At 39.1% G+C, this 27875-nt stretch overlaps 1 protein-coding gene and 1 pseudogene across 2 annotated transcripts; one reads left to right on the top strand and one right to left on the bottom strand.

Annotated features, from left to right (window-relative positions):
• Positions 1–2971: 2971 nt before the first annotated feature.
• On the top strand, positions 2972–10189 carry LOC133864814 (developmentally-regulated G-protein 2). Of its 2 annotated transcripts, none has more exons than XM_062301233.1 (12): positions 2972–3116; positions 3480–3567; positions 3784–3851; positions 5517–5593; positions 5725–5905; positions 6158–6214; positions 6725–6799; positions 6973–7092; positions 8362–8532; positions 9107–9220; positions 9339–9509; positions 9836–10189. In XM_062301233.1, the coding sequence occupies exons 2-12, from the start codon at positions 3498–3500 to the stop codon at positions 9929–9931; spliced, it is 1200 nt and encodes a 399-aa protein (XP_062157217.1). In that variant the 5' UTR covers positions 2972–3116; positions 3480–3497; the 3' UTR covers positions 9932–10189. The 2 variants fall into 2 exon arrangements, with proteins under 2 accessions (XP_062157217.1, XP_062157218.1); XM_062301234.1 differs by having other exon boundaries at positions 2985–3137.
• Positions 10190–12064: 1875 nt separating this feature from the next.
• Positions 12065–16721, bottom strand: LOC133863199 (omega-amidase, chloroplastic-like; annotated as a pseudogene).
• Between the last annotated feature and the right edge of the window lie 11154 nt (positions 16722–27875).

Here is a 27875-nt window from a genome sequence, read left to right as displayed (position 1 = left end):
ATTTGTATAAATACGAAAATATAGTAATTAATACATAATGTAAATATAAGTTAGTATATAATTAAGTATTGACATTTGACCAACTAGTTAAAATGTTAATTTATTAACTAACTAGTTACTATAATACTATGGGTTAATAATATATGATATATACAAAATATTATGTAACCTAAACCCTAAATAATATATTAGTTTATTAACTAACTAGTTAGTATGTTATACTAAAGTTACCTATATAACATATATTACTCAATTACTAATATACATACTTAAATGTATACAATTCAGTTTGATTAACATATTCAAATATATTAATATATATATTTGTATATATATACAATGATGTATGAATGAGTTAACGAGTTGAATCGAGCTTCATTACAACTCATAAGTATTTAATAATAATACTTAAATGAGATCATATGAGCTAAGTACTATCATATGATCACATAATTCATATGATTTTAAATCTTAGATTATGTGATATAATTATTCACAAATATATAATAATAATATTTAGGGATAATTACACTTAAACCCCCTAATTTATCCACGGTGTGGCGATTTACCCCTCAATGTACCAAAATTGATACATGACTCCCCCGAACTTGTCAACGTGTGACAAAATCGACCTTCCGTCCAATTGTCCGTTCGTTTGGACGGAAAGTCGGTCACGTGCAAGTCACGTGACCGTTTAAGACAGAGACCCTCCCCAAGTCACGTGACTTGCACGTGACCGACCAAACGAACGGGCGATTGGACGGAAGGTTGATTTTGTCACACGTTGGCTAGTTCGGGGGGTGGGGGGGGGTCATGTACCAATTTTGGTACATTGGGGGGTAAATCGTCACACCGTGGATAAATCAGGGGGGGTTAAATGTAATTATCCCTAATATTTAAATCATATGGTTATATTCATATGATAACGATATAATGATTAAATGGGGTAATATAAATACAAATATTGAGTAACCTATATAATTTTATAAATATAATATATATTACTTAATTAATAATATATATATATATATATATATATATATAATCGAGCTAACAAGTCGAGCGAGCGAGGTAGGTCGAGCTTTATACAAGCTAAGCTCGCGAGCTCTAAACAAGTCTGGTGAGCAGGTCGAGTCGAGCATTAAACGAGCTAGTTAGGCTCACAAGCCCCTAAACGAGTCAGGCGAGTGGGTTGAGTCAAGCTAAATGAGCTAGGCTCGCGAGCCCCTATCGAGTTTTGTCGAGTGAGTCGGATATGTATCACTTACTAATTGAACGGGTTTCTACAGTAACGAGCGGGTTTGTACAGTGTCGAGCTTGAGGTCGGGTCGAGTTTAGCCGAGCGGGTATCGTGCGAGTTGTCGGACGGACTAGTTTATTTACATCCATAAATAGAATACTCACTTTGGCTGCTCGATATTTGGCTTAAAGATGAATTTTCAACAAAAGTCTTATAATGTATCACTGTATTATCACATTGTATGACACATTAATACTAACACAACATTTCTAACTCTAAAATTCCATTTAGTTCTTGAATCGCTCGAGAACTAGACCTATGGAAAACCCATAGAATTTTTAGGGTTCCATTTGACAACCCATCAACTAACAATACCAACTATAAGATAATCTTAGGGTTAGACAAAGAATTTACCAATTTAGAACACTTAGACAAAAACTAGGGTTTATGAATTTTACCTTGGTTTCTCACAAAAAATAAAACCCAATGCTTGAAGATGATCAAGAACACTCAAAAACATATAATTCCTAAAGAAAATTGAGAGATTAAACTCAATCCCCCTGAAAATCTACACAAAATTCAGGGAAACTTAGATTTTTCGGATTTACCTCAAACCAATCGATGAAAACCCCCGAGGATCATGTTTCCGAAGTCAGATTTGAGTTTGGAAGCTTCAATATACTAGGATTTAGGGTTTTGTCTCAAAATCCTAGGAGAGAGAGAGAGAGAGAGAGAGAGAGAGAGAGAGAGAGAGAGAGAGAGAGAGAGAGAGAGATCAAAGAAATGAGCTTGTTAGTGTTTTAAAACGTGGTCTGTTCGGACATGAAAATGGCCCATCCGAACACATGTGGAAATCGGGACTTATTGGAAGTCCTGTCCGGACACGGCACCGAACACTAAGTTTCTGCTAAGTCCATCTGGACACGTACCGAGAACCGAACTCACTGACTAACCCGTCTGGACACAAAATGGTCTGTCTGGACGCGTAACTCAGAAACTCTTTTCAAATCAATTTCTAAGTGTTTTTCCTCTTTATTTCATTTTTTTTTTCTAATTTCTTATTTAATTAGTATAATTCATGTTTTTAACACTTAATTAATTTATTGGACATTACATTAACAAACACATCTTATCACATAATTTACACATGCATAAAACCTTCTATTGAAATTAGGTCGCATGAATGCTGTTCTTATTCATGTTTTGATTCCACATTGGGTAGCTCAATCCTGACTTGGTGACTTCACCATTTGAGTGCGTTCACCAATGTGGCTGTCGAGACTTGATTCAAGCTAATTGATAGGAAAAACAGGCAAAATTGTATTTTGAAATTTTTTTACATTGGGTTCCTGCTTTAAGGCTGATTTTAACAACTCAGCCACATGTTGTTCTATTAGTTTCGTTCAAAGGGAGAAGGGGTATAATGGGGCAAGCAGCAAGAAAATACCACGTGTGCGGCATGTGAGGGGACCTCCATTAGGATTTAATAGAAAATCTTAACGGAGGGGGACATTGCAAAAAATATAAAAGTTCAATATACTAAATTGAGAAAAATTAAACTTTGGGAAGGACATTACAAAATGAGTGACTTTTAAAGGGTTGGTTATTAAAGGATAAGTGAAGTTTCCCATTTTATTTTGTACTTTTTATTTTTTATTTTTTTTATTTCTATCTTGTTGAAAAATTTCCTGGACCATGCCCTCCAAAATGGGCCTCCAAATATTAGTCCAGTGTCACTGCAAATGTTAGACCTTCAAATCCCTTCAAACTATTTTACCATCTCTTTCATACAATCCAACCTTAAAATCCCTGCCTCAGTGTCACTGTTAATCCCTGTCTCTCATCAACCCTTGAGATCGCTGGCGACTGAGCCACGGTGAATCATCTACTAATCTAGGTAACTCAATTCACTCTCTGCAATTTGTCTGCTCTCCAGTCCGTGAAATTAACTGTAGCTGCTAAAAAAAAAAATCTCAATTTATTAAAAATCCAGCCTCTTTTTATCTTTTTAATTAACGGTCCGTTTGGTTGCTAAGAAATCGTAGGAAAAGAAAAAGAGAATCAAAAATTGAATTGGATGCTTCTATTATTTCTAACCTTTTCTTTTTTATTTTCGACGATTTCTCTGCGGTACTCTGTTTGAACTTCAATATGTCTGGTTATCCAAATTGCTACTATAATTGTTGTGCAAAAAGAAAGTAATTTTTTTTCTCTTATATTTTGATTTTGGGGGCTGCAGCTGAAGCCATAAGGAAGAATGGGTATCATAGAAAAGATCAGAGAAATCGAAGCCGAGATGGCTCGGACGCAGAAAAACAAAGCCACAGGTACTAATTTAGTGCTCAATAACTAATTAATCAGAATTTATTATCTGGGCATGCTTTATTTTATGTTGTTTTGTCTTTCCCAGAATCAATTTTTAACTGCTGTTGTCAAATTTTTAGTTTTTCATATCATCTTCAAGTATGTATACCCTTGTTGAGATTATAAGCATGATGTTTTTACGTGGTGGTTAAATGTACTTTGTTTAATTGAATATGCAGAGTATCATCTTGGTCAGCTCAAGGCGAAGATAGCCAAGCTAAGGACTCAATTGTTGGAGCCTCCAAAAGTATGCTAGCCTCTTTTCGGTTGCCTTTTTTAAACTCACAAAAATGATAAATAGAGCCAAATTGCGCTGTCAAACATGCTTTTAGAAATTGTCCAAAGAATTATTCTTGAAAACAAACTCTTTTCAGAGGGAATCAAAATGATGTTTTCTATAACAGTTGTTTCCGTTTAGAGGAACAAAACCTTTGAAACATCATGTTTATAAGTTATCTTTTGGGAAAAATATACTTTAGCCCCTTGAACTAGCACCACATTTTCATTTACTCCAAAATTTGAAATGTGATATCGGGGCCTCCTATACTACCACCACGTCTCATGTCAAATTAGACACTCCGTTAACATTTATCGGCTCACATGACCTCTTTTGCTTCTCTTCCCAGATTGCCTCTTCTATAATCTAGTCTAACCAAAATATCATGTGAACTGCGGTAGTATAGGGGGCCGTTGAATCAGAGTCTTCCTTCATCTACTTGATTTCCGTTATCTTCCAGAAGTCGAGAGTGGCCGGTGAAGGAGTGGCCAGCGATAGGGATTGATCTGGGGATGACATACTCGTGGATGGCAGTGTGGCAGCATGATCGAGTAGAAATTGTTTCACCCAAGTCTTCACTACCAAGTATAAGTCCATGTTTTATAATTGTCTTTGGTGTGAGATTTTTGATTAAAAAAATGGGTATGAGGCGATTGAAAGATGTATTGTTGCCTTGCAACGAGTTCTTTGAATTCGTATCTGCCGTGATTGTGTGGTAGGTTTCATTGGCTTTTGACCAACAATGAAGTTTTTGCATTTTGCGAATATACTGAGAGTTGGATAGTGTTTGATTTGCCTTTTCCTCAGTGCAAGGAAAATTATTTTGAATACATGAAGCTTGAAGCTTGTAGTCTAGAGGTCGCCTTGCGATGCTTTGCATTGGAGATGATATGCAGATGTGGGAAATGATGATATGCAGATGATGATATAATAAAACAAATAGAAATTTAGACTAGATTACATAGGGTTTTTCAAAACTCAATTAAGATACAGTGTACTTAATTTGCGAGACAGATACTTCTACTAGTTGGAACAACGCTTGAAGTTATAATCATGGAAATGGCTCTTTAAATCCAAGATTGAACAACCGTAGTGAAAGGAGCTCTTATGGTGGAGTTGACAGGGGACCTCCCTGACTGACAAGGGGAACTGGCTGGCGGGGGAGTATTTTGAACAACAACCCAACGTTGTTTTGAACAGCAAAGTTACAAAGCCCAAAACAAAGCTCCTTTCGGGATTTTTTTTTTATCTCGTTCACATCGAAAATCCACAGTTCACGTGATATTTTGGTTAGACAGAAGGGGCAATTTGGGAATAGAAAAACAAAAGAGGTCACATGTGGCGCACATGACCTCTTTTCCATTTGATTTGACGACAAATGCTAAAAGAGTGTCTAATTTGACACGTAGTGATAATATAGGGGGCCCCGATATCACTTTTCAAAGTTTGAAGGCGTAAATAAAAATGTGGTAGTAGTTTAGGTAGCTAAAGTATATTTTCCCCTTATCTTTTTGTTACTTGAAGACATTTTTTGATTTTTTTGTTTGAAAACACAACCAAACGAGCCCATGTTTAGACTGTTTGAAAATATGTTCAAGGTATCATCTTTTATTGTTAGTTTGAACTATGACACAGGGTTCTAGTGGCGGTGGAGAGGGTTTTGAAGTTACCAAGTTTGGCCATGGACGTGTTGCTCTAATAGGATTTCCAAGGTTTGCCAATCTCCTTCTTTCTAATAAAGATAAGCGTACAGAGATGCCATTTTTTAGCCACCAAATTATTTTGATAGATTTAATAGTATATATGTCTGAATAAGTCAATTTTTTTCCTAACATGTTTGCAGTGTGGGGAAGTCAACACTTTTAACAATGTTAACGGGCACACATTCAGAAGCTGCTTCTTATGAGTTCACAACACTTACTTGTATTCCTGGGATTATACACTACAATGATACTAAAATTCAGTTGCTCGACCTTCCTGGTATTATTGAAGGTGCTTCTGAAGGAAAGGGGCGTGGGAGGCAGGTAAAAACCTTCAACTGTTTTTTATCTTGTGATAATCATGCAACATTTGTATGTACAATTATTATCACAAGACTTTTGCAAAGGGATGATTGATAAATTTCTTATCATTTTTTGTTGTCTTAAATACAATATAGATGATCTTTCAATTGGCATTTGATTTTGTTTGTTTGTATTTTTTTTTTCCTTTACTTTTCTGCTCAATATGGCTTGGTATACTGGAGATTAAAGAATTTGACAAGACTGTTCTCTCAGGTTATTGCTGTTGCCAAGTCTTCGGACATTGTATTGATGGTTCTTGATGCCTCAAAGGTAAGTGTATTTCTAGTGTTAGTGTTGCTGCTATAGCTCACTGATGAGTCAAGTTTGTGATTATTGTAGTAAATTCTTGATTAGGTCACCTGGGACACCTATATGGGTGGTCACTAATGAAAACTTGACCTCCATTAGGTAATTAAAAACCAGAAAATCATGAACATGGAAGGAAAGTCCTTGGATGTACTCCAAAAATTGGAGGGTTTCCTTATTGATGGAATCAGAATGCAAAATACTTTTTTAGGTGCTACCTGTTTCTAGATATGACTCACCTACTTGTTCCCTGTTCGTGCAATGTTGCACTTTGCACAGTCATTACTACAACGGTCTAAATTGAAATTTTTTCCTCTTAATTTCTTCATTTAAATTCATCTCTTTGCTCTACCGTTTGAGCTGTTCGTAGCTTATGCTATGTTCCTGTTTTGGGATTTTAGTTCCTGTATATATATATATATTTTAAAACTAGGTGTTCTTGTTATGATGTATGTTTCCTGTAAAATGCTTCAGAGTGAGGGTCATCGGCAAATATTGACAAGTGAACTAGAAGCTGTGGGCTTGCGTCTAAACAAGAGACCACCTCAAGTATGTTCTTTTTGAGGATGTTTATGGAATATCAACATTCTCAACAATTTTCTCTTATAGCTCTTGGTCTGTATTGAATTCTCTAGTTGTGGGTTTCTTTGTTTATTGTTCTCACTTCTTTTATTGATCTACTGGGACTTTTGGTTGACTTTATGGTTTTGTTGTATTGTCAGATATACTTCAAAAAGAAAAAAACTGGAGGCATTTCGTTCAACAGCACTCTAACTTTAACTCATGTGGATGAAAAGCTTTGTTATCAAATTTTACATGAATACAAAATCCACAATGCAGAGGTAGGTTTAAACCTGAGATCAGTTATGTTAATGCTTTTGCACTGGTGTTAAAAATCTTTACCTTAGTTGTTGCTGGCAACCTGATATTGCACATACCCATATACTTTTGTTTATGTCAACTGCAAATCCTTTTTTCCCCTTATATGACAAATTCATTTTTTTTATTTTTATTTTTTTTATATATCTTGAGAAAAAAAGAAAATAATATCCTAGTCAGTGCACATTAGATACTTGTTTCTGACCTCGCTCATATTTTCTCAAGAATGACTTGTGTCTTTGTTTGCATTATTGATGTAAATTATTTCAATACAAGAAAGTAGCAATTGGCATTCAAATATAATTTCCTCTTCTACTTTGTTCTTTGCATCTTTTAACTCTTGTCTCACAATGTCCAATGAGCATTCTTATTCGGTTAGCCAAATTTTGTTTTGGCTAGCTGGGATGCTAAATTGAGAGCAAAAGAAGTTGCATCCGGCTTAGCAATTTGGAGAAACATCTGGTAGGCTACTACAATGCTCATCAAATCCGGTAATCACTGTTTACTCACCAAACGTTAAAAAAAAGAAAGAAGCAGCATTTTTTAATCTCTAACATTCTATCTCTCAATAAAGGTTAAATAAATTCTTGAGAAAGAATATTTAAATGGTAGTGAAAGTAAATAGCTAAAATAGAGAGTTGAATGTAGGTGCTTTGGAAAAGTGAATAGCTAAAATATAAAAAATGTGATTTTTTTTTAGCTAAAATGGAGAGAAAATTTGTTGAGCAGGATGTGAATGTTCTTACACTTGTGTAAGTTTCAGTTATGGATTGCTTTTGAACTAGTTTTCCATACTTGGATCCCACATAGCTCATATGCTTATACCCATATATGCAACTAGAAATAAGTTGATGAAGAAGCAACAACCGAAAGAAAGTGGCTGATAAGGTTCCAATAAACAGGAGTTTTTCACCTTTGCAGCATCGTTAACCCTTTATAGTCTTTTGGTACTAGACCATGTACTTCTAACTGTAGATAACTATCTAAAGGAAGACTGAATCGTGAACAAGTTAGCGGTTTGGCATTACTGGATAAGAAGTCATTTACCTGTCTAGCTTAGTTTCTAAAGATTGATGGCTCCGTTCCATCTTGATGAGTCTATTTACCTTCTCTACATGATGTGCAATATTTTGATATGGTTGATGCTTTCTTTTTATATGGTACTTTCTCTCTCCTACTTACTAGGTGCCCCATAAAAGAGTGTACTTAGTTGTTCATGGATTTTGTTGCAGGTGTTATTTCGTGAGGATGCCAGCGTGGATGATCTTATTGATGTCATTGAGGGAAACCGTAAATACATGAAGTGTGTATATGTCTACAACAAGATAGATGTTATTGGTATTGATGATGTGGACAAATTAGCCCGGCAACCTAATTCTGTTGTCATTAGTTGCAATCTGAAGGCAAGTTTTGCAGTTCTAATTTATCCTACTTTAATTGGGGATTCTAATATTGGTTTTAATATGGAACATGGAGCAATCAATCTCATTTTCTAAGCTTTTTGCCAGCAAATAATGATGTTGAGTGGTTTAGTGCATTTCTTCTTTCAAAACGTGTTTTTATTCCCTCGTTGTCCATTACATGAAACACATATGTTACCACTCATCTAACGTTCACCCAAACATATCATGTAAGGCCTTTTTTTTTTTTTTTTTTTTTTTTTTTTTTTTAATTTTTTTAATTATTACTTTTTTAATTTAATTTAATTTAATTTATTATTATTATTATTATTATGAGCAAGAGTAAATTTCATTAACTAAAAAGAATCAAAATACACAAAGAGGGGGTGGGGGGACCCCAACAAATTCCCCAGTACAATTAATATAGTGCCAAATCAAAACAATAAAAAAACTGAAAATGGGCGAAATAAATGATCCGGTCCAATACCTTCTTGGTTTGAGCATTATATTGCATATGTATTTTTATTGGATGTGAATGGTTTAATAACTTATATGGTTCATGTAATTTTTTGAACAGCTCAACTTCGATAGACTACTTGCAAAAATGTGGGATGAGATGGGGCTTGTAAGGGTTTATACAAAGCCACAAGGCCAGCAACCTGATTTCTCAGATCCTGTAGTTCTTTCTGCTGTATGTTGCCTGCCCTTTTGTCAGTTCAGATATATCTTAATGGGTGAATTTAGTTATGCATGGGAGTTCATGGTTTTTCCTCCCTTTTTATTTCAATACTCTTGGCATATGATTTCAGGATAGAGGTGGCTGCACTGTCGAAGACTTCTGTAATCACATACACAGGAGCTTGGTGAAGGATGTGAAATATGTGCTAGTGTGGGGTATAAGTGCGAGGCACTACCCGCAGCATTGTGGCCTTGGTCATGTTCTTCAAGATGAGGATGTGGTTCAGATTGTTAAGAAAAAGGTGCACAAACTCTCTCTTGTTTAGTCTGATTGAAAGTATATTTACTGGAAAACCACTCTACACGGCTGCCTTATAGTTATCCTTGGACCAGAACTCTGATAAAAGACTCGTTCCAAACCTTTCTTCATTTGTTTTTGGTCCATAATTATTCTTTATATTCCCCGACCCACCCCAAGCAATGATGTCTCCCTGGTTTTCTATGAATGAAGAGACTTGAGATCTTACAACACTTGTACAAATGTTTGTTGCATTTGAAACGTGATTTGGGGGCAAAAGTGTACTTTGCATAAAGAAAATCAAACATTTTTGCGATTTTCTTTCTCCAGGAAAAGGAAGAGGGAGGAAGAGGCCGGTTCAAGTCACATACTACTGCCACTGCTCGAATATCTGATAGGGAGAAAAAGGCTCCATTGAAGACATAACAACGTTGACCATGCAGACCTGTGGTTTTTGGATGAAGTGGCTTGGAAGATGTGCCTTGAGATAGGCAGCTCTATTGCCTCATTTTTGTATTTTTTTTACGTGTTATGTGTCATGGAATTCTTGAAAAATGTACTCTTGATTGTAATGACGAACTTATTCTAGCCAGAGTTTTTAGGGTTTCTTTTGTATTGTAAAAACCAGGAAGGAAAGGAAATTAGAGTCTTAAGCTGCATAAAAAAGTCGAATTAACTTCAGAATTTTGTTAGTTTGCTTTTTTCCTCATGGATTTCAGATCTTGGGTGAAAAAAACTTATAGGAGCATGAATCTTAGGTATGAGAATAGATCTATAAATTTGCTCTATAATAGCAACTCCAGCAGCCAGATTCTCTATTTCATTTAAAATATTATTTTTCAATCTTTTTTTATTCATTTTTTTCCCCACTTTTCTCTCTCTCTCTCTCTCTCTCTCTAGCTGACTCAAAACCCAAACCCCCCATGGCCAGCCTCTGCAACTCTCTTCCCCCTCCTCCCTCCACAGACCACCACAACCCGGGGAAACCTTAGCTTTTGGAGCCCAAGATGACGCTACCATAGTGCCATGGAAGAATTTCTCCCAAGCAACACTGAGGAGATTGTACTGGAGGTGGAGCCAGAGTTGGCTAATGTCGTCAGAGTTGAATGATAATGACGACTATAAGAGGGACCAAACAAAGAGTCGAGAGGTGGAACACCAGGAACTTGAGATTCACGCTTTGGAGGAAGTCCGGTAGCCTCCGGGTTTGGTCTATCTGAACCCAATCTGTGACTTTTGTTTGGATTTTGGATGATTTGAGGTGGGGTTTGAAGCTAGGAGCTTGAGGGGTTATATAATGGGTGAGGTTTACAGAGAAAGATATATGTGGGGAAGAAGGATCTGATATCAGAGTGAAAACCGACGATGCTTCGTTGAGGGAGGGACAGAGAAAGAAAATATCAAAAAATTTGAACATTGTGCTAAAGTGAATTGATGAATGGAGATGATAACCAATAACCTTGGTGAGCCAAACCTAGGAGATGATCATGAAGGTACATGTGTCACCTTGCCAACTCCAACTATTTCATGCAAACCAACAAGATAATTGCATGAAATAATATCCCAGTTCATGTATCATAAATTAGGGTTTGTAATAATGAGATCTAATGGGGATGAGGATGAGGCCAATATAATGGGGAGAGAGCTATAGAATTTGGCCATAAGAGAAAGAACAAAGAAAGAAACAAGAGAAGGAAAAGAGAGAGAGGGGAAGTGAGGTTCGGCCAAGGAGGAAAGAGAGAGAGAGGAGGTGTTCGACTGGGGTAAGAAAAGTACTTATTCATAGCTCTAAAATTTTGATGATAGCTTAAGATAAATTTTATGCTTGCAAGTTAATGATATTGCATATGTTGGGAATGATACTTGTAGCCATGCATGTCCATGATTAAGCAACATCATGTTGCATGCATTTTTAGTATTAGAATTGGTTAGTATATTTTAGGACTTGCATGTTTAAGAGTAAAGGTTCAACTTCAATTGTTGTGATTGATAAGCTTAGGCTTGCATGCTTGAAAATTTAGAGGTTAGTGTTAGTTGTTAAATGCATGTGATATTTGCAAGGATAGATAGTTTCAAAAAATATATCAAATTCTATTTCTAAGAATGTTAATTACTAGCACTTATATTATGAGAAAGATTAAAAGGATTAATTATACCTTATTTATTAAAAATGATATACGTGATTTGATGTCCGAATTACTAGACAAAATTCAATGTGAGTTAACTATTACTAAAGATTTGTATTCAGGTGATTTGCTATCCGGATTCCTAACAATTCGGACAGCAAATGTAAGATAATCTTTATAGAGCCAACTTGTTCAAGCAGGTCTTGAACAGTCCGCTCACTTGTTGGGACAGGAGAGCCCTATAAAAGCTCTCACATTTACTGTCTAGATTGATAAAACAGCACATTGCTGGAATCCGAATCCGTTTATTACTCTAAGTGAGCAAGGATGTAGTTCTTAGAAGCCTTATACAATTAATTATAGTGAGAATTACATCCAAGATAAGTTGGCAGTTTTAGAAATAAATGCTGGACGTTGTCATAAGTTCATCCTTTCAAGGAGTTTGTTCTTCGTGTTTATCAACAAACTGGTAAATATCTCCCCGCTTCTGCTTGTCAAGAGGAAGGATTTTCCTGCATATATATTTCCGAAACTTGATGAGAAAAGTTGGATATGATATGAATAAAAGTTTGGGAACAGGCTGAGCAGCATACCACCTTTGAAGTTCAATCTGGGAATAATCAATCTCAGCAACCACCAGTCTCTTTATGCCCTGAGGTCACAATTACCTCACCAGACTGTTTATTACAGAAAACAGAAAGCGACTTTCTAAATATTAGACCTTTTGTCCATGAAATAATGCTCTATTTAGTAGACTGTTATACAACTATCATACAATAAGTAAATTTTCTGGTAATTACATATTTCACATAAAAAGCTTAATTAAGCAGTAGTTACCTGATCCTCTGCATCAGTTCCCACAATAATTCACCCGTGCTAATGTTGAAGGCCCCAGGATAACATATTATATGAGCACCTGGCATTTGCTATGATGACTTTTATCATAGCTAGATATAATTCTAGAATAGTATATAAAATGATTTCAACAAAAAATGAACAACCTTTGGCTCCATATAACATAGCAAGTTCTGGAAAGCGTATATCATGACAAATTCCCACTCCAACACGACCAAAATCTGCATTGCATAATAATTTCTTCTCAGTGGCCAACTCTTTCTTGAAAAATTGCTCACTAATGCCTACCTGTGTCCACAATCGTAGGCTTATCTCCTGCACTAAATATTTCAGATTCCTTGAATGAAATATCTCCCGGAATGTCTACATCAAACATATGTATCTGCAAACAACACAATTGTAACACTGATTTCGCATTAACGGTCCAGATTTAACTTCATTTTCTCGCTTTTTTTTTTTTTTCATAAAAAAGCTTGAACGGTCGAAAAAACTACAGCAATCAAATTGGATGTGTAAACGTGCATGCTCACTTTCCTATGCTTTGCCTTCAACTTTCCGTCAGCTCCAAACACACAGCAAGTGTTATACAACTGACCATCACTCCATTCGGGCACAGACCCACCAACAATGGTGATCCCATGACAGGCAGCAGCTCTGGATAACATGGAGAACGTTGGAGAGCAGGGCCGGCTGGAGCCTTAGGCGGATTAGGCGACCGCCTAAGGCCCCCAATTTAATAAGGCCCTAATTAAAAATGTTGATAGAGATTTATTTCTAAAAAAAAAAAAATGCCTTAAATATGATCAATACACTTAAATAAGGCCCCAAATCTTGGTAAAAATAATTAAAAAAGGCAATAATATAATGCAGGGCCCAATTTAATAAGGCCCCAATTAATGAAGATTTATTTTAAGAAAAAAAATGCTTACAAAAAGACGAATCATCAAAGCATTGTTTCCGGCAATGCCCCCAGTCAATGCCTTAAAATATGCTACCTAGGGACTTTCTACCGTAAAAAAACTGCAGGTTAAAAAATAAAAATAAAAAAATTGCGGGCCTTAATTAATTACCAACGACTTGTGAGATATGAAAAGTTTAAATTGAAGGCCTTTAATTTTTTGTACGTCTAATTACTAACGACTTGTGACTTGTGAGATATATATGGAAAGTCTCTACATTAAAGGCCTTCAATTTCTTTGAACGTTGAAGTTCAAAATAGAATTAATGAGATATGAAAGCTTCTAAATTGAAGGCCTTAATTATTCACATTAAAAATTGAAGGTCTTAAGTCCAACGTTCAAGAATTAAAATAAAATGAAAAAATAAAAAATAAATGCTAAGAAAATGAAAAGTCTCTAAGTTTCCATTTTAAATCCTACTCTTTATAAGTTTTTATTTTTTATCTCAATTTCCCTATTCAAGTCTTATTTGAATTTGAATTTCTCTCTTCTCATTTTTCATTATTTCCCAAAAGCTTATCATTCAAGTCCTTAAAATCATTCCATATCTAATTAGTGATTAAAAAAAAAATTAATTACCAAAAACTCAATTAATCAATTGCATTAGTTTTTTTTATTCGGTTTTAGGAAATATTCTAACATTAATTTGTCTTTCCTTTGACAAATCAAGTTTTACCATTCTATTTTTAAATTAATTAATATTTATTTAGAAAAAAAGGCATCATTTAAACTTTTCGCCTAAGGCCCCAAAATATATCGAGCCGGCCCTGTTGGAGAGGCATCCTCGTTGTCTAAATCCTCGGCAAATTTTGCAATGAAATCTTTTGAATAGGGACAGTTCCACATTTCCTTTACAGCAACAAAGCAGATCAATATTAATTATGCTCCCAAGGAATTTTAACAAACAATTATTGCTCCGTTTGTTTCAATGTAAAATATTTTCTGATAAAAAGTGTTTTCAGCGTTTGGGCGACGGCAACAACAATAGAAGTGGTGGCGATCTCTTACAGCCGGGAAAGAATAAATTGCGTGAGAGAGTTCATGCGAGAAGGAAGTCGGGCGTTGCAAGTTGAGAGAAGGAGAAACTCAAACTCACAAAATAGTTCATATAAATAAAAAAGGAAAACTATTTTACAAGGCTTAAATGAGGTTTTTCTAGTCAACTGAAAATATTTTCAGTTTCACCAAGATTTTCCATCGTGCCAAACATAGAAATATGCTACAAGCCTACAATCACATGGGTAGTCAATCCACTCACAGGTAAAACAACAAGCCTTGCGCCCTTCTCTACAGCAACTTTAATCAAATTAGCAGCATGAGCCAGATTCTGATTCTTCTCTAATTGAACATGTAACTGACAGAGGGCAATCTTAAACTGTCCACAATTTGGAAACACTAAATTAATTTACTTCTCTGTTACTGAAAAGAAAAGGCAAAAAGAGTCGACCATATATTCTTGTAGAAATATTATAGGGAGAACTTCACTTATAACTTCTGATTTTTCATTACTTTTACAATTATGATATTCATCTTTAAAAAGTGTCAATTTAGGGTATCTAATAGTAAAAAATCTTGTTAGGAAAATGATTGCAACCTGAGAATTGATTGATGCATTCATTTGTTTTCTTGATAAACACTACTACCTTTATCTCAAAAGATATGAGAGTTTGCAAATAACTAGTATTTTGTTTATTTGCATTGTGATAGTAAAAAAATTCCAAAGTTTATTTTGTCTAGGCTCGTAGAAAAAATATTAAACAAAGTCCACATTCAGTTAGTTATTGTGACTAAAGATTTGACCAGCTGCTTCCGTGCTCACCAAAATTAATAAATAAAAAAGAGATGATTTTCTTTCCTCTTTAGGAATAATAAAAATACATAAAAAAAAAATATTGTTTTAAAAAGTAATGCTATGTACCATTTCTTTTATGTGATAACTTCACAAAAGGGTATCGAACTATAAGCCTTTTTAAAAAAAGGATACTGAACTTCTAAATGTCTCAAATTAGGCAATCCGAGTTTCCAAATGTCTCGATAAAGGATAATCCGTTAGAATTTGCTGTTAAATTCTGCAAAATTTTTTTAAAATACCCTTCGTTTTTTTAGAAAAAAGAAAGGAAAAAATTGCTAAGATTTAGGTGTTGGTCAGAATTTAACCAAATTTACAAAAATACTTGTTGATACAGTTTTCCGGTAGGTGACGTGTCGATCGATAATTCGCCGATGGGCTCCTTCTTGGAAACCTGCAAGTGAAAGCAGAATTGGGGGATGCCGACAATCCCGCTCCGATGCTTAAGTAAGTGTATTGTTTGAGAGTAAATGCTCAGAGTAATGTTAAGGAGATCAGGAGTCTACCTCAACCTCTGGAGAGATCCTGGTATTTATAGAGATTAAAGAGCAGTTAAGATAGTTCCCGGTTTAAGGGAATCGGTAGTTGAAGAAGACGTGGCTTCGGGTGTACGGATATTTCGGGTTCCACGACTGCTTATCTTGGGCGCACGATCCTTTATGGGTGACACGTCATTGGTGAAGCTTCGGGCGCACGATCTAGTTTTGTATCGTGCGTCGTGTCCCTTAGATCCCGGGTAATCCCGAGATATACGAGGGCGTAGGTGTCACTAAGTACCCGGGTCGGGTGAACCGGTTGGGCCCAAATGATTTTGATGGGCTTGGATAGATTAATTTTTCTTGAACCGTTTTAACCTGGTCGGGTGGACCCAATGGACTTGGTGTTTGGGTTGGGCCTAGTGCTCGAGGAGGCCGATATTCTCCCTAATAGCTACCCCCCAATTCTCTTATGCAAATTTTTGTGCGTAAGGGAATTTAGGAACAATCAACCGACCTTAACTTGTTTTAGGTTTCAAAATGTGTCGGATGCATCACACTGGGGAGGTTTCATTGGTCTGCCGTTGCTCCACCCGAAGAGTGTCAACCCCAGGGTTTCTGGATGTCATTTTTTTTTAGAAGATTCCCGAAAATTTTCAAAAGATTCCCACACTTTTTCAGAAGATTCCCGCACTTTTTCAAATTTAAATTTCAAACTTCACTTTTGGGATCCCGGGTTTCGGAGTTTGCTGACGTAGGCGACATGCGCATTTAATGCGACTCGACGCCGGTTCGGCTTTTGAGGTGTATTGCGGCTGTCAGAAACTAAACAGAAGATTCTTTGATTGCCGGTTTGGGAGGACGAAAATTAGGAGGGTCCATCCAGCTCCCTGTTGCTGGAAACCGGCTAACCCGGGTCACCTCCTCATATAAATACCCATTCCTTCGCATTCAATATTTCTTACTCTAAACTCTTTTCGAACTTTCAAACCTCTCTCTCGATTTCCTGTAAAACTTGCCTGCACATCCTTCTTTTCTCTCTTACAAAATGTCTGACAAGGAAGAGTTTCAAGGGGTTGACGTCCCGGAGCTTGAAGAAGAGGAAGTTGTGTCCGAGGACAGCGATGCAGCCGACCAGGACGATGAGCCGGTTCAGAGAGTGGTGTCTCCACTGCCCCTGGTGCCTCTTGACCGCCAAGGGGCCTCAAAGATTCGTGTCGGGGATGAGTCCTGTCTCCGAAACAACTATGTTATTCTTCCCTTAGTACTTCTGCACTTCCAGAATCCGGTCACTCGGACGATTTGCGGCGGTGACATCGTTATTCACGAGCGGATGTTACTGGCCAGGCTTCGGTTCTCGTTTCCGGATATTGCCTGGGAGCTGGTGTTGTATCTCGGAGTGGCCCCAAGTCAGATTGCATCGAATGCGTGGAGGTACCTCTTCACATCTTTCATTCTATGGCGCACAGTGCTAAGGGCTCGGATGACGATCCTATAATTGTTTAACGTGTATCGGGTTAATTATAAAAGGGAAGGTGTCGTAGAGTTCACTGTCCGGACAAATCTGAGCTTCATCTTCCTTTCTCCAATTACTCAAACAATCGGGGATGGAGATCCAATTTTTTTAGAGTCTCGCGTGAGTGGGAGTCGGCTGTACCCATGACAGATGATCAAAGGATGCCCTGAGAGTGGGGACCCATTCAAGTCGAATTAAGGGAGGCTCCGGCCCTAAATGCGACAGGGAGGAGGAGGGTTGCCACTATGCTGACATTCTCCCAGACCTTGGAGAATGCCTTGAAGATTGATTATGACAATATTGTCACTGATGACAATATGAGGAGTGTTCTCAAGTACCGAATTCCCACCGGCAAGGTTTGGTACGACCGGAAGGGAAAAACAATGGTGAAGAAATCTGGGAGTGAAGCAGCTGCTACCCCCCGGGCCAAAGAAGAGCGTTAAGCAGAAAACAGATGCTCCTAAATCGAAGAAGATCGGCAAGCAGACCACTATCCCGAGAGCGGGTGACCGTACCCCGGCCGTCCTTTCCAAAGTAACTGTTCCCGAGAGCAGATCAACTGAAGCTTCCGGAAAGGAGGCTCCGACTGCCTCTTCCTCGACTGCCTCACTAGAATCCACTAAACTCACGAAGGAGTCGGCGGAAGCGTCTTGGAAGGAGGTTCCACCTGTTTTGCCCAAGGATCGCTCGGCTGGAGTCGCTCCTGCCCCCAGCTCCAACATGATCGAAATTGAAGACGAACCTAAAGAATCGAAGAAGGAGGTTCCCTTAGTTCGGAGCGCAGCCAAGCGTAAAGGGAAGGAGAAAGTGCAAGGGTCATCGAAGAGGACCCGTTTCACCTCGGATCCTGAAATGTATGCGCTTACTCGGGTGAGTGAAGCCGAGCTTCTCTTCGGTCGCCCGAGCTTTGTACTGCCAATAGTGCCGGTTGCACAGGAGATCCTGGTAAAACGCTCTCTTCCGGACTCCACTTCAGTGGCATCAATTACCGGGGAGCCTTTGGGTCAATCCTCGATTGGAGAGACCAAGACTCGCTTGGAGCCTGAGACTGGTTTGGTATCCGAGGACCAACTGCTAGAGGAGTCCGAAACCTCCATAGAACTCGGGGATGGCTTCGAGACCGGGGACCGCATGGTGATGGAACCCAAGGATCATCTAGAATCCGGGGCTGCGGATTTGCTGGAGCCAATTGGAGAAGACTTAGATCCGAAATGGTGATAGACTCCCCAGGAGCCGAGAGGCCTGAGAAACTCCAGCCCGAGACTCAAAACTCCTTGCTGGGCAGCGGTGACGCCAGCACCTCCCGACCGGGAGCATTAATAGGTTCTCTAAGGGAGGGTTTATTGGCCTGTCCCTTGGAGACTCTGATGGAGATACTCCTGGAGGAGTCTTCGTCTGTGGTCAAGACTGGGTCCTCGGGAGAACTTGCGGAGGCGATACTTCATGCCCAGCTTTAAGTAAGCTTTATGAGTTGAAAATAACCTCTTATACTCATTATTTTTCTTCTTACTTTTTTTTTTCTTTCTTTTTTTTTTTTTTTTTGGTAGGGCATAATAAGGTCGGTTGCCTTGTGGCGAAATCACTGGGAAGCTACCGAGAGTCAACCTTCTCTGAAGGCCAAGGTTGCTGAGATGCAGTTTCGGATTCAGGAGTTGGAATTCGAGTTGTCCCTGACCGAGGATTTGGAGTATGAGATTGAGGCCTTAAAAAAGGAAATTCAGATTTGAGATCGAACCATTGAAGCTCGGGACAAGGATCTGGTTTTAGCTTGGCAGCAGGAGGAAGAGGCTCGTGCCCAAGCGCTTGAAAGTGAGAAGACCCTCGATCGAGTGTTGACCAACCTGACTGAGGCTAATGAAGCCAAGGTAGCTCTGATTGCCTGGGTAGCAGAGGTGCAGTTGGAAAAGGACTCGGTGGCAGTCGACAAGCAGGCTCTATCCGAGAAGCAAAAGGAGGTTCATGCCCAGCACAAGAAGCTTCGAAAGAAGAGCCATCATTACAAGTCCAAGTCCAAGCGCTTGAAGAAGCAACTCGCTTTGGTCCCCTGGCTCCGAGGCCTTAGCTGGGGCAGGGGATCAAACTGGGGATTTGAGAGCTTGAGAACTATGCTTCTCCACCTGGAAGTTTTTGACGCTGATCTAGAGACCGTGACTCCCGATCTTATCGGGATGCCGGAGATTGCCACCGACGAGCTTCAGACTTTGGGAGTGGAGTTCTTTCCAGATGTGGAGGACTGGACTGAAGATGCTCCAAAACCCTATCGAGACGACTTGACAACCAAGTCTTCTGTCTCAGACTGTACTCTCAGGAAAGAAGAAACCGAGGAGGTTGAAGTTGGTGACGATGGGGACTCGGCAGGAAGCCCAAACTTGTAATTTTTTAATTTTTAATTTTTTTACCCAGTTGTATTTTGGAAATGAGATTTTAAGTTTTACAACTGAGTTAGCTTGTAACTAGAATTACTATTTTGCAATTAAAATTATTGTTTAATTTGAAAGTGTTGAACTGCTACTTGTGTTGAATTGCTGCTTGTACTACCGAGTTACCCCCAAATAACTTAGAAAAATTTTAGTTTATCTAGGTTATTTTCTTCCGGGTTCAATATTTGATTCCAGTTGATTTGATTACCGGGAAACATGACTGGTGTGTGCTCCGAATTGGTTGTATTTCAAACCGAGGGAGACAACACTTTGATTTGAGCTGGTTTGATTTGAACCTAGTCACCCTCCAATGACTTAGACAAATTTAGGAATTTGTCTGAGTCATTACCAAGGAACATGACTGGTGTGTGTGTTCCGAGTCGGTTGTGTTTCAAACTGAGGGAGACAATACTTTGATTTGAGCTGGTTTGATTTGATCTAGCTTGATTTGAACCGAGTCACCCCCCGAATGGCTTAGACAAATTTGAGAATTTGTCGAGTCATTACCGAGGAACATGACTGGTGTGTGTGTTCTGAGTCGGTTGTGTTTCAAACTGAGGTAGACAACACTTTGATTTGAGCTGGTTTGATTTAAACCGAGTCATCCCCCCAATGACTTAGACAAATTTAGGAATTTGTCTGAGTCATTACCGAGGACCATGACTGGTGTGTGTGTTCCAAGTCGGTTGTATTTCAAACCGAGGGAGACCACTTTGATTTGAGCTGATTTGATTTGATCTGGTTTGATTTGAACCGAGAGAATAATCCGGATAATACTTGATTTGTACAAATTCTGAAGCAATTGAATTTACTGAAAGCATAATTGGTTACATGTGATTCACATAAAGTATTTCTTCAGATGCTCGGCATTCCATGCTCTCGGTAGTTCCCTGCCGGTTGTATCGATCAGATGGTATGCCCATTTGTCGTGACATCGTATTACTTTGTAGGTGCCTTCCCATTGAGGTCCGAATTTTCCTTAATTTGGGTCTTTAGTAATCGGGCTGGCTTTCCTCAAGACCCAATCTCCGAGTTGGAGCCTTCGTGGGTTCACTGTCTTATTGAAGTAACGGGCGGTTCGATCCTGGTATGCTGCCCATATAACCTGTGCTTCATCTCTTCTTTCTTGCAGCAAGTCCAGATTGAGCTTGATTCCTTCGTCATTGAGTCCAGGATTATAGTGTGACACCTGGAAGCTTGGTGATCTGACCTCTGCAGGGATGACTGCTCGGAACCGAATGCTAAAGAGAATGGAGTAGCACCAGTGGGAGTGCGTGTTGTGGTACGATAGACCCATAGTACCTCGGGGACGTACTCGGCCCAAGCTCCCTTCTTCCTGCCAAGCTTCTTCTTCAGTGTTTTGAGAAGTGTTTTGTTTGTGGCTTCCACTTGCCCACTTGCCGGTGGGTGTATCGGAGTGGAATAATAATTTCTATTCCGAAGTTCGGCACACCATTTGCGGAACGGTCCACAGTCGAATTGCTTTCCGTTGTCAGTAACAAAGGCATGTGGGATACCGAATCGACATATGACCGAGCTCCAAAAAAATTTTGTTACATTGTCAGTGGTGATGGTTGCGAAGGCTTCGGCCTCGGCCCACTTGGTGAAATAGTCTATTGCAACAAGAAGGAATTTCCGCCTTCCTTTTCCAGGTGGAATTGGTCCAATTATATCAACCCCCCATTTCGTGAATGGCCAGGGTGAGGTGATCGGGCTAAGTTTTTCAGGAGGATTCTTCATCACCCAAGCAAATCTTTGACACTTATCGCATTGTTGAACCAGCTTGACCTAGCCCAGCCATGAACTGCGTTAGGAACATCCTTCCGAGGTCGTCGAAGTGATGAATGGACTTTGGCGGAAGTTTTCTGAACCAATCGCTGGCATTTCCCGAGAGGGTAAGAGGGAAGGCTGAGGATGCTACCATCTCGGGTGTTCGGTGGAGGTCCATATGGGCACGAAAATTATCCCAGTGCTCCACGGGATCTTCAAGGCCAGTGTAAAACGGGATCTCCGAGATTCTGAACTTCTCGGGAAGATGAGTGTTGGCCACATCCTCAGTGAATGGAGAGGTAGTCTTCTGTAAAAGATTTTCGACTAGTGAAGCTTTTCCCTTGTCGTTTCGTTGGATAGCTGTGGTTAGAATGTTGCATCTTTGTTCCAACCGGGCGATCATACCTTGCATCACCCGTTCAACCTTGGTTTGAGGAAGGGGAAGATTCCTAGGGTTATCTTCCTCTCTGTCATTTCTTTCCCCAGACCCTTCAACCCGACTGCCTTCGTGTCTTTCTTCCTCTCGTCATTCACAGATGTGACTATCGCAGGCCTCTCGATTTTCTGGATCTGTGACTGTCCGATGAAGTTCAGGGACCCGAGCCTGGAGGATGTCATTCATAGTAGCCAAATCCTCAATACTTTTGGCCATCTGTTCCATTCTTTTATTCAGGCAAATGAGTTGGGGATTGTTGGAGTTTCCTTCCTCCCGGGCATTTCGGTCATCCCGGGACTCTGTTCGTTTCTGATATAGTGTTCACCATATCGGATTGTTAGTAGAAAGGCGACACAAGTCGGTTTCCACAGACGGTGCCAAACTGTTGATACAGTATTCCGGTAGGTGACGGGTGGATCGAAAATTCGCTGATGGGCTCCTTTTTGGAAACCTGCAAGTGAAAGCTGCGTTGGGGGATACCGACATTCCCGCTCCGATGCTTAAGTAAGTATATTGTTTGAGAGTAAATGGTCAGAGTAATGTTAAGAGATCATAGTCTACCTCAACCTCTGGAGAGATCCTGGTATTTATAGATATTAAGGAGCAATTAAGATAGTTCCCGGTATATACGAGAATCGGTAGTTGAAGAAGACGTGGCTTCGGGCACATGGAATTTTGGGTTCTACGACCGCTTATCTCGGGCGCACGATCCTTTATGGGTGACATGTCATCGGTGAAGCTTTGGGCGCACGATCTAGTTTTGTATCGTGCGTCGTGTCCCTTAGATCCCGAGTAATCCCGAGATATACGCGGGCGTAGGTGTCACTAGGTACCCAGGTCGGCTTCCCGGGTCGGGTGAATCGGTTGGGCCCAAATGATCTTGATGGGCTTGGATAGATTAATTTTTCTTGAACCGTTTTGACCTGGTCGGGTGGACCCAATGAGCCTGGTGCCTGAGGAGGCCAATATTCTCCCTAACAATACTCATGCTTGAATCTTTAAAAAATTTTATAATTTTTTTTTTTTAAAAATAAACGCGGGGGTATATATTTGGGGCCCAAAAAGGAGAACATCCTATATTTCTACATTATGACGAAAAGATTATATAGGATATATATGCAATAGATTTATGGGACAACTCCACAGAATTAATTAGCATTTGAAGTTGTAAAATGAATTGAAAAAATCCGCCATATTTGTGGGAATTACTGAGAGAGTATGCAGCTCATTTTGTAGGGCAAGATTTGAGGTTGAAAAGAAAGGAACCAAACCTTGGCACTATTGGCTTCTTCTGAGGCAGCAACCATGGTGTGCTCTGTGGAGCTTGACGCCTTCAGCTTCGTCCCACCTAAATCAGTACCCATATATCAAGAACTATAGTTAGTTTTAATCTCCACATATATGCGTATCAATTTCTCCGTGCGCTAACGAATGCCCTGTGTACGGCTTGTCGTTTTATAAGGTTTTATTTATTTATTTATTTTTAAATTTTGTCTTTTGTGTTGTGTTTTTCTTAAATGGGGAAATGTAGCAGTTTGGACTCCCAACGAATCCGCGAGTAACGACAAAACCAATCCTCGAGCCTATTGGTTTATGGATAGGATTTGCCAAAAAGTCTACACGCGCGACTACATTTCTGTTTTCTTCTCTAGATGTGAATTGAATCTCAAAATTCCTATTAAAATAGTTAAGAGAGGTTTTTTTTTTTTTTTTTTTTTTTTTTTAGTAGACCTGGATAAGAATTTACAATAATTACTTGTTTAAACCGGTAACAATTTACGCCTCCTTAAAAGTTTTCCACAATCCAACTATTTTTCTAAAGAGTGATGCTTTGCCTTCTCTCTGAATAAATCTTCAGCCCAAACAAGATGAGAGGAGGGAAGATTTGTGCTTTCCTCTTTCTTCGATCCTCTTCCTCTTCTCTTTCACTTCTCTCATTTCCTCCCTCTACTAATGCCTCTGTTGAAGCCTTTATCTTGTTAGAGCTTGCTCTAGTTTTATCCACCTTCTTAGAGGTAGTCTACTCGCTTTCCTCCAATACAACATAAATATCGCTGGCTTCCACCACCGTGTTTGCTATTATTTTTGGTTAGATTTTTGGATCGAAATCTTTGGATTTAGATCTATGCTCATTCGCCAAATTTTGATCGACACGCACCTCACCAGTGGGTTCGTCGGTGTCTTTCGCTTTTACTGATGGCCGTTGCATCCTATTCTGCCGTCCACGCACCCAGAGCGTGGCATGCACGCGCTAGGGAGTTTGTCTCCCTTTCTGGCGCGTGGTGGCAACGCTCCATCGTTCCCTTGCCTCGGTTTTCAATGCTTTCCAATGGCCCTCTGCGATCCCCATTGGAGAGAAGCCTTCCAATGGTGGCGCGTGGTCTTCACGTGTCGCCACTTGAGGCTCCCATCCCCTGATCCGTTTCCCTCCTGTTGTTGTGTTGTTTTACATTTTTTGTGTTTCTGGGCGTTTTTGTTAATCCTTTGTGTTCCTATTCTCCATGTTTTTCTCTGCAATTATGTTTCGGGTCCTCTGGACTTTTAATACATCATTAACCACCTTTAATGATGGCTCAGGTTATTGGCATAATGGCATCTGCCATCTGTGCCAAGAATCAATGGGCTTGTGTTTTCATGCATTGTCTCCGCGTTTTGCTTTTTTAGGTTTTTCTTGTTGGGTTGTCCAGCCCTAATTTGTTGTAATTATTTTTTTCTGCTGTTTGTAGTTCTTTTTCATATATCTAAAAAAAAAAAAAAAAAACCGGTAACAATTTGAGCAAGTAATTAGCAACTTGAATAAGTAATGTGAGAGACCCTATACGAGATTCACTTGTCTGAATAAATGATCGAACAGTCCAAAATTTTATTTAAATAAATATATTTAATATAGAGTCTCACATGTAAAGACCTGGCTTGCTTTAAAATATATGTTTTGGAATTAGTGATAGATCAAGTATCGAGGCTGCATGTGAAACCTGTTACCGAGTGGAAAAGATAAGGGTTAAATACATTTTAGCCCCCCAAACTATCATCATTTCTTCGGATGGCCCCCAAAACTACCAATGCTTAGATTTTGGCTCTCCAAACTACTACTTTCTGATTTTTTGGCCCCATCCGTCCATTTATGCCGTCAATTCTAAACAGAAATTCGAAAATACCCCTCCTACACTTTGAAATTCCCACAGTTAAGGGAAGGGTATTTTTGGGTTTTTAGCCAATTTCTGTTAGAATTAACGGCATAAATAGACGGCTGGAGCCAAAAAATCAGAAAGTGGTAGTTTAGGGGGCCAGAATCTAAGCATTGGTAGTTTGGGGGGCCATCTGGAAAAAGAGTAGTAGTTTGGGAGGCTAAAATGTATTTAACCCAAAAGATAAACCTTTTTAAGAAGCAAGTCAGGATATTTATTTAAGTGGATTGGATATAATTTTAAAATACATTATATATTTTGACAATTTATTTATGACTAATGTGATGAAAAGACAAATAATGTAAGATCAATTGAAAATCATAAATGGAAGTCATTAGTTCGAATCTCACTCATCCTCTTGTGTAGACATGTCAAAAAAAAATAAAAATACAATCATAAATAAAAAAAATATATCAAATCATAAAATTTAATTAGCAAGTACAAAAAATAGAAAAAAAAAAATCAATATTAAGGAAAAAGATTTAAAAAAGTTCATAAATTCACAAATTTGAGCAATTTTTTAATTAGCAAGTGTACAAAGTTCAAGTAAATGCACACAATTATAACGAAACAAAAATAAAATTTAACTACTCACGTTCACACAACATTTTACTCATATATACAAAAGAAAAAAAGAAGAGAAAGAAAGAAAGAAGGGCAATCCTCTAGGTTGTATATACACATAAAACATTTTACTTCACTCACAAGAAAACTCCAATTCTCAAAAATAGTGTTTTGAAATTTTTGTTTCTGGGTTGTATAGTGCTTTGGCACGTGCAAATCTTAATTGATCTGGGGTCCATATGAAAAAAGTTAAGCTTTATTCGTATCCTTTTTAAAAGTTTTCGTGTTTATGTAATTATATTGAAAGCTTTCACATACTGCATCCACAACATATTTATTATTATTATTATTTTTTTTTTTATAGAAAATAAAATGAGAAATGCTACATGTACCAAAATTTTACAAAGGAAAGCTTACAAACTGACGTGGAGCCTCGTATGAGGTCCACGTCAGTTTAATGGTAAAATTATTCAAAACAAATAGGCAAAAACACCCTTCCCTGGTTGAACCCAGTCCCTGTCTCCCCCGTCTCTGGCAATCTCTCTCACCCCCTCTCATCGCTTCGGCCACCGAATTTTTGACCGGATCCGGCAGAAAACCCATGCTCGGCCTGCGTGGGTTTGAGAGTTCCGGCTGAAACCCACTCTCGGCTGGCGTGGGTTTGAGAGATTCGGAATCCCAAGCTCGGCTGGATCTCACCAGATCCGGCCGAAACTCAGAGATCCAGCCGTATCCCACGCTGGCCGAAAACCCACGCTCGGCCGACGTGGGTTTGAGAGTTCCGGCCGGATCTGAGAGCTCCGGCCAAAACCCATTCTCGGCCGGTGTGGGTTTTAGAGATTCGGAACCCCACGCTCAGCCGGATCTCACCAGATCTGGCCGAATCCCACAGTCGACCGTATCTCATATCCGGCCAGATCCTCGGGCGTGCTGGCTGCCGGTGATCGGGGTCAGGGATTTTTTGAGGTGGCTGGAGGATCGGCTGTCCGGCGAGTTGGATTTTTCCGGCGATGGGAAAGAGATCTGGATCGGCATTTTTCTTTGGTGTAGCTTTTTGTGGATTTGAAAGGGCATTTTCGTCTTATGCCAAATGCCACATCCGTTTGTAAAGGTCCCTTTGTAAAAGTGTTAGTACCCCTAGCATTTCTCAAATAAAATTAGTCTTAAGGTTTTGACTTTTTTTAAAAATTACATTTAAGGTTTCAAAAAATTAGCTCCGCAAACTCCCGCTTCACTCCAGGAGCTCATGGACAAAGTGGAGGAAACCATGAAGGCTTTGATGGGATTCATGCAAAAAGCCAAGGAAAGATATCCGAGGAAGTGAGGAAGAAAAAGTCCTGAGACAGGTGGTCAGAAGGCTTGTGTTAGGTAGCCCCACCCCCCCGGGATGCGAGTTCAGCCGGTTGAACATTGACATGGCCGATATCCTCATGGAAATCCGAGAAGATCCGGAGTTGAGCAGGCCGCCAAAAAATGAAGAAACCTCCCGATAGAAGATCTCAAGCCAAATACTGTGAGTTCCACGCTGATCATGGCCATGATATGGAGGAATATAATGTCCAGCCCTACGCTTCGAAATTGAAAAGATGATAAAAAATGGGAAGTTGGTTAGATTTCTCGCCGACCAAAATCAGCAGGGACCTCGTCAGGAACGCTATCACCCGAGGAATGATAATGGTCGGCAGAATGAACAAAGGGAAAGACAACATGGACCAAGAAACCAAGAGGTTATTGCTGAGATTCGATAAAATACCTTGAAGTTTTGCCGGAAGAGAAGATTAAATGTACTGCACTCCAAATAAGTAGAAATAAAATTCCTTATGCATTTTCTCTCTCTTCCATTTCCAAGCCACGAGGTAATAAGCATCTCGGAAATACAGCTTTTCGAAACACTTTCCGAGACACAATTAAGGTTCAAGAATAAAGTCTTAACCTCAAAGCATCTCGGAAATATAGCTTTTCGGAGCACTTTTCGAGACACAATTAAGGTTCAAGGCTAGAGTCTTAACCTTAAAGCATCTCGAAAATACAGCTTTTCGGAGCACTCTCTGAGACATAATTAAGGTTCACGACTAAAGTCTTAACCTCAAAGCTTATTGGAAATACAGCTTTTCGAAGCACTTTCTGAGACATAATTAAGGTTCAAGGCTAGAGTCTTAACTTCAAAGCATCTCGAAGATACAACTTTTCGGAGCACTCTCCGAGACACAA

The sequence above is a fragment of the Alnus glutinosa genome, chromosome 3 (assembly GCF_958979055.1).
Source record: "Alnus glutinosa chromosome 3, dhAlnGlut1.1, whole genome shotgun sequence".
Taxonomy (NCBI): Eukaryota; Viridiplantae; Streptophyta; class Magnoliopsida; order Fagales; family Betulaceae; genus Alnus; species Alnus glutinosa.
This window is presented reverse-complemented; position numbering and strand designations above follow the sequence as displayed.